Source organism: Gekko japonicus, unplaced genomic scaffold (genome assembly GCF_001447785.1).
Source record: "Gekko japonicus isolate JY-2015 unplaced genomic scaffold, Gekko_japonicus_V1.1 scaffold394, whole genome shotgun sequence".
Classification (NCBI taxonomy): Eukaryota; Metazoa; Chordata; class Lepidosauria; order Squamata; family Gekkonidae; genus Gekko; species Gekko japonicus.
Window position 1 is genome coordinate 1,099,382 of NW_015173135.1, and position 11,950 is coordinate 1,111,331.

Consider the following 11,950-nt stretch of genomic DNA (forward strand, 5'->3'; position numbering starts at 1 on the left):
ACATTGCCAAGGTGAAAGCACTCTGTGTATGTTCAGAGGCACTTTCTTTAATATTATTATCATTATGCCATATCTGCAGTGCCTGATTGGGGGCTAGTTACTTTATGTTGTTTCTCAGTGTTTTCAGCTGTAAAATGGAACCAGTATCTCCCAAATGGAATAAGTTCAATAGAGTGCATATTTTCAGATCTGCCCCAAATATATCTGAGATTTTCTTGGGATTTTTTTTGTTTTGTTTCCCTGAGAAAACCCAGATTCAATCGGGAAGCCGAAATATGCCTAAAATATTTTAGACTCAGGTAGACCCAAATACTCACCCCTATAATATATATTGAAAGTACAGCATAAATATTAGACTGGATTCCATGGAACATTTTCTCCTTGAGTAGGAGATCTTGCAGAAGTAGAAACACATGAAAGTTGCTGCAAGTCAGCCTTGTGCTAAGTCAACTGGACTGTACACCATCTTGCATTTTTGCTTATGTAAGACATAGCCCAAAGTACATTTCAGCGTGAGCGCGTGCACACGCACACACCTGTTAATGACCTCTTTCAATCCAATCATATTATATTTTCAGGTTGGCCTGTAATGGTCTCATCAAACATCCTTTCAATTATTGTACACAGAAACACTGATTGGAAATGGGAAAAAACCCAGTGCATGATCATACAGTAGCTCTTGTGCAAACAAACTGCCTTAAATTAACACTCCTCTTCTGCTGTTGCATGGCAGGCTCCAACTCCCAGAATAATGATGACAGTATAGCATCCTTCTCAGATCAGTATCCTTCCACAGTAAGTAAGTGATGCTGCTCTGGCTGCTCCCATGGGGGCTACCACCCCAAAGCATGCTGCCCTGAGCTCTGTGGAAGGGTGCGACAAGTAAGCAGGAACACAGAAACATCGCTGGAAAGGACGTTGAGCCATCTAGTCCAGCCCCCTGCACAACACAGAAAATTCACAACTACCTCCCACTGACTCCCCCAGTGACCCCCTGCTCTCTGCCCAGTGGAAGACAAAAAACCTCCAGGATCTCTGGCCAATCTGGCCTGGAGGAAAATTCCTCCCTGTCCACAAAGTGGCAGTTGGCTCAGGCATATAAGAAAGGGCCACAAGAGCCGAGCAGTGGCTCGTCCTTTTCTGTCCTCCCTCTCATGACCTGCCTAAATTCACAGAATCTGCATTGCTGTCAGATGGCCATCTAGCCTCTGCTTAAAAACCTCCAAAGGATAAAAAAGTACCATCCTCTGACTTCCCAAAGCTGTTTCCTGGAAAAAAAATCAAGCCACCAGCAAGAAATGCTTGCATTAACAAATGTTCACATGATTTTAAAATAGTTTCCTCCCTGTCCCTTCCTCAACTTAATTTTGGGCTGTGTTTTTAGACATCCATTATTAAAGCACAAACCAACCTTTAACGCTGCAGACTGCTTGGAAACTGGTTGTACTGGACTCCTGCAGTGTCACCTGGCTGCTGCTAATGTGACTAACCAGGCTTGTTCCGGGCCAGACAAGAGGAGGAAGCTCTGTTGGAAATGTGTTGAGTCCTGGCTGACTCAGACCTCGTTCCTCAGTGCAATAAGATGACAGACTGTGAGAATGCAGGAAGAGCAGATGGCGAGCAGGTTAGGCTGCAGCCCATGTCAGCTTGACCCAGATTGCAGTACAACCGCCCCCCCCCCCCATGGGCATCAGCAAAGCACCCTGAGGCTCTGCTGGTAGCACATTCTGCTTCTGTACAGAAAAACTGGAATAGTCTGTATCATCAGTAAGCAGGGCTTTTTTGCGATGGTACTCACTGATACTGGCACCTTTGGGGGGAGAGATCTCCCAAGACCTGATCCTTGTGTAACACTCAGCCAGAGAGCGAGGCAGTGGACCTTCAGAAACAGCCTTGTAGGGATCTTCAGGGGCGGGGGGAATTAGTGGAAATCAATACAATCTCATATATGAGTACTGGCGGCACCTTTTTTAATACAAAAAAGCACTGTACATAAGACAACCTGTTTCAAAAAGCCATCACGATTTATCCCAGCTATGGTTGCCAGCCTCCAGGTAGAGGTGGAGATCCTCTGGAACAACAACTGATTTCTAGACGGTTGAGATCTGTTCCTCTGGAGAAATGGCTGTTTTGGGGGTGGACTCTATGGCACCACATCCGCAGTGAGCTCTCCGACCCTCCTCAGGCTCTGCCTCCAAATCTCTAGGAATTTCACAACTTGGAGTTGGCAACCCTTTGACCAGTTGATGCTTTGATACACACACACCCCCAAAACTGCAAAGTGCAGTTCTGAGGAAGGGGGGAGAAAGGAAATGGTCACTTGCACACTTGGAGAGAGGAGAACATGGAGCAACCGATTCACTGACTGGGAATGAGAATCCTCACTACAATTGCTTCTGCATGAAAGTTTTGTTCCACTTCCCCCCACAGTGGAAGGGGGGGGGTTTGCTTCTATGTGACATTGTTGTGCAGTTGCTCACTTTTGCAGTTTTTGTCTGCTTTGTTCTGCATTTCACAAAACCCACTTAGGTAGATGTTTTCTGTGAGGTAGTAATGTGGGTGGGAAGGTGTGGATTTTTGGACCTCTGTACCCGCATGCAGTGCCATTTTCCCTGGCCACCAGGAGGCTTTTTACTGGTTTTTAGAACATTTGTAGTAGGTACATAGCACTGTGTCATAATACTATAGTTGCTAGTGCTAATTTCTTTTTAAAAAAACAAAAAACCCTGGCCAAAAAAAAAGCCTGGCAGCTGGGGGGTGGGTGGGGAGGAAATGGCAGGCATAAGGGTATGGGGAAGAAAGAAAAATCCCCTTGGCTGCTACAAATGCCTCTGCAGTCAGTGTAGAATCGTCCTCATGTGGAAGCAGCCTCCATGAAATACCTGAGTGCATCTGGGGATGTGCTTTCATTCATGTTTTTAGAAGGCTCGGTACAGGGGATGTGTTGGATATTTGATCAAACAGTTTCCAAGGCAGGCCTTGGCAAGCATAAACGCCAGTGTGTGTTTGTTTGTGTGGGGGCTTCTTCTATGCTCTGGGTTACATAAAATGAGTTTGTAAAACAGAAGGGATGGTTCCAAAACCTGCCAGGAGTGTGTCTGAGCTGGAATGGAAGGGAGGTACACGTATAAGACTGGGAAATCATTTCTGACAGGTAATTACTTGTAATTGTGTGTGTCTCCTACCAGTGCTATGTTATGCAGAATGAACGTACAATTCCTTAGTTATTCTTGCAAGGGCCAAAGGTTTTTTAAAAGTTTATTGAAGATAGTTTGCTGTGTATAGACAAGGTGGACTGTACTGGGACCCTCAAATTCGATGTCTTAGCAGTCTTCTAAAGCCAGACCTTGCTACAGTTACATTTCCAGATTTCAGTATTTTAACAGGGATATAACAAATGTCTAGACCTAGAAATAAGAATCCTGCAACACACCCTCTGCTATAGTAGCCATATTTCCTCAACACACGACTTGGTCGGGCCAACATCTCCATCCTTTACTACTAGGACTGCCAACCTCCTGTTGGTGACTGGAGATCTCCTGCTGTTGCAAGTGATCTCCAGGCAACAGAGAGCTGTTCACCTGAAGCAAATGGCTGCTTTGGAAGGTGGACTCTATGGCATTACACCCCATTGAAGTCCCTCTCCTCCCCAGGCTCAACCCCCCCCCCCCAAATCTCCAGGTATTTCCCAACCTGGACCTGGCAACCCTATTGACTACTCAAGAGTGGATTTCTGCTGTGTATGTGCGAGTTTAGTGCCAGTAGTTTTCCCCCCCTCTGGACTGTCCATCTTTCAACAGTATCTAAGGATTAACTATTTTAAACACAGCTGTAGCAAACCAACAATCTTTTAGGGATCCATCAACTCTCTGTAAAAGGCAGACTATAAAGTATAAATATATCCTACAGCCATGTCAGCTCTTAGGCTGGGTTTGTATTGTGTTGCACAATAAAGCAGGGCTACGCCTGTTCGTTAGTTATGTGGGTGAGCTCTACAGGAAAGAATTCAGATTCATTTAGAAACAGGTCCAGATCAACGTTATGCCCACATAACTCTGTAACTCTACAAGCCACTGTGCCAGTGATACTAGGATCACTTACAGTTATTGAAATTCTCTGGGCATTTCCCTGAGACTGCCTAGGTACTGTATCCAGTGCTCCAATTTGGGTAATTGTATCTGTTCTTACTTAAATCTTTCACTGCAGCTTCAACTGGATTTTTAAGGCAGCAATTTGTTTTCAGCTCTGCTTACAAAAATGGGCAAAAATACTTATTTTCCATTTTACTGCTTAGAAACAATGAGAAAAACAAAAGTTCAAGCTGCATTTTAAATGCAGTGGGGAGGGATGGGACTTACTAGGAGCAGCAGGGAGGCCCATCTGACATACAGTGGCATGTGTGACCCATCTGACATACAGTGCCCATGTGACCCAGAAGTGACATCGTCATGTCTGGGATGTTGGGGCGATGCTCTGATATTTGGGCAAAAACTCTATGGTAAATTTGATAATTTTTTTGCCCAGATACCAGAGCATCACTCCAACGTCGCAGATTTGATGATGTCACTTCCAGGTCACATAAACAGTGATGTAGACACATTGCTGCATGTCAAATATATCTCTCTCTTTTTTGAGGTAAGTTCTCACCCCCCACCAGCCAGCTAATCAGCAGCGGGGAGGTGGGGCCTGTCAGCAGGGGACCCCTGCCTCCACTGGGGGGGTCTGGCAATCCTAGTAATGATTTTGTAGGCCTCTGAGAAGAAGGCACTTGATGTTCATGACATGTTGAATGTCCAACAAGTCCAATCTGATTTGGATGGCATCTTAATTTGTACAAAAACATTGTTCATATGAACAGTGTACTTATGGGAAGTGTAACATGGGAATAGTAAATGCACACAAAACTGATTTTGTCCTGCCATAAACTGGAAAATTTCAAGTTGAGATCTTAACAGAAGATAAGCTCTGATTCTGGGACAGCATTATTTGTTGTTTACACAATTAGAGCAGTTTAAATGGAGCTTGCTTTGATCATCAGGAAAGACGCTGAGAAATTTCAGATATTTGCTTCCAGAAAATCATGGCGTTACATGAATGGACTGGAGTGACTCAGTTGACCAGAGACAAAACTGGAAATCCAGGCTTACAGAATGTTGTGGTCTATCCCAGTTTTTTGTTAAGCCTATTTACATGCTATTTTTCTGTCTTAAAAAGATACAAACGACAGTATTCTTATATTGATATCATTCATAACAAGCTAGGGGTCCAACAGGAGTTTATTCATGAGAGTTAAATGAATTGGAAATCCCACTGGTCTCCCCCCCATCTCTACTGTTCTAAACGTTGGGTTAGATACAGTGGAAATTTTATGTGAATGGAGGGGGGGCATTTTCACAATTTCTGTGATTCCACATAATAGATCTTTTATTGCCTAGGGTTGCCAGCTCTGGGTTGGGAAATACCTGGGTTGGGATATTTGGGGGGCTAGAACCTGAGGAGAGTGGGGTTTGGGGAGTGGAGGGACTTCAATGGGATATAATGCCATAAGCATAGAGACAATCTTCCAAAGTAGCCATTTTCTCCAGGTGAGCTATCTCTGCTACCTGGAGATCACTTGTAATAGCAGGAGATCTCCAGCCACTATCTGGAGGTTGGCAACCCTAATCATGACCTCCATATATTGTTCCAGAGGGTGGGGAGTTCCAGCATTTCAGGAGACATTTCAGGTTGCAAGAAAAGAAAGTCCCACTCTTTTATCTGGAGACCAATACCACCTGTGGAACATTTTATAGATATTTTCCTTGTAAGATATAGCTCTCATGTATTTTGCGGATTTCCATATTGTATCCCATTGTTCTATTTCCGGTTTTTTCCCCATATCTTTCATCCATGAGATCATTGTGGATTTAATGTTTTCATCTAACTCATAATCCTCTAATAAAAATCTATAAAGTTTCTGAATTAATTTATCATTGGATGATAACCAAATCTTATCAAGTTGGTTATTTTGATCTTCATATCCCCTTAGCTTATCTTTACCATATCTATCTTGTAGTAGGGATCGCTCCCACCATGTTAAGTCAATTTGATGTTCATGCTTTAATTTTTCTTTTGTTTTTAATTTATCATTTCTTTCAAGTAATATATGACAATTTACAAAAGTAATATATGACTATTTAACAAAAGAGAGGACTTTACAAAAGCTTCTAGTGGTGATACCCATCTCGGCGTTTTCCTATAAAATCTCTCTTTTATCTCATTCCAAGTTTTACTTAAGGCTCCTCTTAGTATATGATGATTGAAAAGCGAGTGTATTTTTTCTTTTTCATACCAGATGTATGAGTGCCAACCCATATAAAGATCATGCCCCTCTAATGTTAATGTCCTAGTATCTTCCAACGTAATCCACTCTTTTATCCAGGTTAATGCAGCTGCCTGGTAATATAGAGTCCAGTTTGGTACATTCATTCCTCCTTTATCTTTTCTGTCTTGGAGAACTTTCCATTTGATTCTTGATCTTTTGGGATGCCATATAAATTTTCTTGTAATTCTATCTAGTTCCATAAGAAATGTTGCTCTCTTTAATATAGGAATATTTTGGGCCAAAAGTAAAAATCCTGGTAGTATATTCATTTTTATTGCTGCAATTTTGCCCATAAGAGATAATGGTGTATCTTTCAATCTCAAAAAGTCATTTTTAATATCCTCTAACAACTTATACTTAAGGCTCCTCTTAGTATATGATGATTGAAAAGCGAGTGTATTTTTTCTTTTTCGTACCAGATGTATGAGTGCCAACCCATATAAAGATCATGCCCCTCTAATGTTAATGTCCTAGTATCTTCCAACGTAATCCACTCTTTTATCCAGGTTAATGCAGCTGCCTGGTAATATAGAGTCCAGTTTGGTACATTCATTCCTCCTTTATCTTTTCTGTCTTGGAGAACTTTCCATTTGATTCTTGATCTTTTGGGATGCCATATAAATTTTCTTGTAATTCTATCTAGTTCCATAAGAAATGTTGCTCTCTTTAATATAGGAATATTTTGGGCCAAAAGTAAAAATCCTGGTAGTATATTCATTTTTATTGCTGCAATTTTGCCCATAAGAGATAATGGTGTATCTTTCAATCTCAAAAAGTCATTTTTAATATCCTCCAACAACTTATAATAATTGTCATCTATTAAAGAGCTGCGGTGGCTCAAGTGGTTAAGACGCTGAACTGCAGGCTGTGGAAGGTCAGTAGTTCAGCAGTTCGAGACCCGGGTGCCGCATGATGGAGTGAGCTCCCATCTCTAGTTCCAGCTCCTGCCAACCTAGCCAGCGAGGAGTCCCCCGCTCCGGAGAATTTTTGACTTGGCAACCCTATTGACACCCCTGCCACAGAGTCTACCTTCTAAAGTGGCCATTTTCTCCAGGGGAACTGATCTCTGTCTTCTGGAGCTCATTTGCAGTTCCCGGAGATTTCCAGGCACTAACAATCGTTTGCCAACCCTACCATAGTCACACAGCAACTGTGGAGAATGGCTTTTAAAAAATAAAGAACCCAAATGGGCTGCTGCAAGGAGAAGGGCCCCTGCCCCCCCCCCAAGCCATTTTCCCACGACACAACAGCACCAGGGTGAATTATTTCTCCACTGTTGCTGCTCCACATTCACACAATACTCCACAGGAGCAGGAGGGCTGTGGTGGCATTCTGAGCCCAAATGAAGAAGTGAGCAGTGACTCATGAAAGCTCATACCCTGCCACAAATTTTGTTACTCTTTAAGGCACAGGAAAAACAACACACAAGCAAACCCTGTGATATGAACAACATTTATAAGATTTACATTGCTTTTCTAAAACTTTACAAAATTGCAACAATTTGTCCAACATTCTCACTTATACAGCTCCTATGTGGCTGCAGAGAACCCAAGCTGGGTCCGGGGAACCTGGCCCAATTCTTTAAAAATCTGAATGTGCAGTTTGGCCCTCAGTCCTCAACAGGCAGAATGTCCCCCCCCCCTTTATTTATGTACAAAATCATGCTTTTCTGAACATCTGAGGTGTCTCCCAAGTATATAGAAACACCTGTCTTGTCTGTGCATGGTCTGGCTTTGCTGCTTTCATGTTTGGCACAAACACTTTACTACTAGACTCAGTATTTATTTATTTAAAAAGTTATATCCTCACCTCTAATCCCCAAGGGCTTCCCAAGCGGCTCACAGTGCCATGCAGTGTTCCCTTTAAGCTCAGTTAGTGTGAGCTAGCTTACAGTTTTTTAGCCTCCAGCTCACACATTTTTGTCTTTGCTCAGGAAGGATGACTCCAGAGTAAATTAATCTATGCAGCAGCCAAATCGTTTGCTCACAATTTTAATGCCAGTAGCTAACAAAGTAGAATTTTTGTTCACAAAACTCCACAGTTTAGAGGGGGCATTGGTGCCACCCTAAGCAAAGCTACACCCTTCTAAGTCAATTGAAGTCAATGGATGGCACAGTGCATCAACATAACAGTTTACCAACAAAACATTGATTAAAAATTAGTGTAAAATCATCTATGATAACAAAGAAACTGTAATATCACGAAATAACCATAAGGAAAATGGGAAGAATTTAAAATGTAATAATTGGGGTGGGGGAGTTAAAAAGAATGTCAGCCAAACCCAAAAGGTGGACTGGGAGGGTGGCTTGAGGTCAAGAAAAGGGTGTTTAACTCCTCCTCCCTCCCCCTTCCCACATTACTAGCCTAGATTTATATATTGTCTTGGCCTGTTCGCTCTTTTGCAGCATCTTTTTCCAAGATCAGATGGCATTTTGATACACAGCATATGATAGGTTGTTGCCATGGAGAAAACAGATGTGTGAAACTAGCTGGAACAAATAAAACTGAACTACTGTTCTTAATGAGCTCAGCGTTTTCTCACAAATAGCACTAGTGGCTTAAGGACAGCACATCTGCAGAGATGAGGAACTGCCCATCTCTTCCTCTGCCCCTTTTTTGTTTCCATTGCTACCAGTTTTTTCAAGGGTTTTGCAGCATATCAGTGCCTCTTAAAATTCAAGCCTTCCCTTCAAAGAATAACCAGGACTGTGCTGATAGATATCTGATGCATATGATTTGACACCACTGTCTCCTCATCCCATGCCTGTTCAGCTTTAGACTAATTTAAATATGTATAAAATAGTACTATGAGCACATGTAACATTATTACATGAATGCCCTTAGAGATCTTTAAAAAGAAAGTTCAGGACTAGATTTCTCCAGTCCCACAGTAATGCTCTGTCATTTTTTAACTTCATTTATTGTCCCCAATGGGGACCCAAAGCCATTTACATCTTTCTTCTCTGCTCAGTTTTATCCTCACATCAACCCTGTGAGGTAGTGTAAGGTAAGAGTGTATGACTGGCCTAAGGTCACCCAACTAACTGCTGTGTCACAGTGTGGATTTGAACTTGGGTCTCCCAGATCCTAGCCGGACAGTTTAAGATTTGTCTTTCTTATCTAAACAAAGGGAAGTTTCCTCACCCCCATACACAGCCATGGTCCACTCTATTATTTATACAGTCATGGTGCAGGATCAGTGTTACTCCTGATGCTTTCCTAAACAATTTTCAGAATTAGCCCTGAAAGCTCCCTTGAGCCTTTTTAGCACATATGAATGTCATTAATGCATGAGAGGAAATGGAAGAGAGCCATCCTCAAATCAAGAGTGCATTCTAGCCACTGTTGGTTTTATGTTCTCATTAAAGATGCAGGAAATCCCATGCAATGTAGTTCATCCTGGCCACAGCCTTGTGGGATCAGTCACAGTCATTCCAGTTTTAGAGACAGACAACAGTAGTTTGGGGCCAAACTAGACATCAGATGGCAGCTGCTAGGAATTAACCCCCCAAGCACTTACATTCAGATCAGGATCACAGTGTGTGGGGGGGAGGGGTTTCAGCCTTTCCTTGCACTGTTTTCTTGATCCAAAACATCTCCAGGGGGCATTATTTGCCCTTCAGGGGGGCTGCATGTGCCATCTGACAATAAGACTATGAGAACACATCACATCTAGTTTGGGCCTTCAAGATGCCAGCTCCACCAAGACCACCATACCATTCCTCAGCAAATATCTGAAACCAGATCTGTCTGGTCCAAGCTGAATACAACAATTGGATTGCATTAAGCTTTGCAAGTGTTGAGAGCCAAACGTTGATGATAGCTGCCTGCCCTCTGCTCCCCTGTAATCTGGTAACACTCTTCTTCCTCCCCCTCCATTCTTCCCAAGCCTAATCCCTTCTTCAGGCCACCACAGCACTGGGGTTCACCACACAGCCTGGCAGCCAAAGCCCAGTCCCTTCCCCCCGACCAGCCAGTGCCCGATTATGCCAGGATTTCAGAAGCTGGCACTCCTCAGAAATCTCCAGCAACTGAGAAGACAACAGCTTTGCCCCCGGGCAGGCCTTCGCCGGCAGGTTCCCCACGGAACAGACACACGCAGACCAGCTCCAGCAACCTCCACCTTCCTCTGGATTCAAAAGCACAGCCGGGCAATGAGGATCCAGCCGTTGTGACTCACGAGCAGTTCAAAGCTGCCCTAAGGATGGTGGTGGACCAAGGTGATCCCAGGACGATGCTGGAAAACTATGTGAAAATTGGAGAGGGGTCAACCGGCATTGTCTGCATTGCTTGTGAGAAGCATTCTGGACGGCAGGTGGCTGTGAAGATGATGGACCTGCGCAAGCAGCAGCGACGAGAGCTCCTTTTTAATGAGGTGATGGGGACTAAATGGGAAGAGATTAATTGCATGCCCTCATGACAAGAGGTTTTTCTAAAGTGGAAATGCGAAGGAAAAGAGGCTGTGGGCCAGCATACAAATGCAGTGGTGGCTGGTGGCGAGAATATGCGATAGGGAGATGAATGACAGGAGTCTGGCTTTCTGGGCAGGACGCTGATGCCCAGCTTTCTTAAGGCCAACCCCTGTGACCAATTTGGGGCTTGTTACTGACATCATTGTGATTGTTTTCACCAGCCTCCACATTGCTGCAGTTTGAGCAGACCTATGGATGGGGAATGCAGGTCACAAGTGTGTCAGATGGCAGTGTGTATCATAAGCTTATGTGTCTTTCTGTGTCCTTCCCAGGTGGTGATAATGAGAGATTACCAGCATGCCAATGTGGTGGAGATGTATAAAAGCTATCTGGTGGGCGATGAGCTCTGGGTACTGATGGAATTTCTCCATGGAGGAGCCCTCACAGATATTCTGTCCCAGATCAGGTAGGTAAAAGACTACCACCACAACAGCCAGTTAAGTTAATCTCTTCCATTGGGTGCAAAGCAACAGTTTTCGACTTCTCTCTCATGTGAGCTTGTAATAGTATGCATAAAAAAATAACCATACACTAAATAATCAGCACGCGCTGCACCTGCCGTCGCCAGGATGTGACGCTCCGCGTCGCTCTGGCAACGGGGCTGTTTGGAGTCCCGTTGCCAGAGCGACGCGGAGCGTCACATCCTGGCGACGGTGGGTGCAGCGCGTGCAGCCATCCCCGTGGCAAGGCTCCTGCCAAGAAATACAAATCCCCCGCCGGAACTTGGTAAGCCTAGCTCTAGAGCCAGAAAAGAGCAGTTTGTGTCAGAGTTCTCTCAGCCCCACCCACCTCACAGGGTGTCTGTTGTGGGGAGGGGAAGGGAAAGGAGTTTGTAAGCCGCTCTGAGACTCCAAGTGAAGGGCGGGGTATAAATCCAATCTCCTCCTCCTCCTCCAATCTGTGACCAGTGTGGTGGTTTGAGTGCCAGGCTAAAACCTGGGAGATCTAAGTTTAAACCTGCCCTTGGTCATAAAGCTCACTGGGTGACCTCAACCAGTGTTCCCTCTAAGCTGAGTTAGTGTGAGCTAGCTCACAGTTTTTTATCCTATGGCTCACACATTTTTTTCTTAGCTCAGGAAGGATAGCTCCAGATAGGCTTACCAAGGTCCGGAGG

General features: G+C 43.9%; 1 protein-coding gene across 1 annotated transcript in view; it reads left to right on the forward strand.

The window, feature by feature from the left end:
• Window positions 1-11,950, forward strand: part of PAK6 (p21 protein (Cdc42/Rac)-activated kinase 6) — a 71,343-nt gene that overhangs the window by 47,708 nt on the left and 11,685 nt on the right. The window contains exons 6-7 of the mRNA XM_015422185.1: window positions 10,254-10,739; window positions 11,109-11,242. Of these exons, the coding sequence (XP_015277671.1) occupies window positions 10,254-10,739; window positions 11,109-11,242 (620 nt within the window). The remainder of the gene's footprint in view (window positions 1-10,253; window positions 10,740-11,108; window positions 11,243-11,950) is intronic.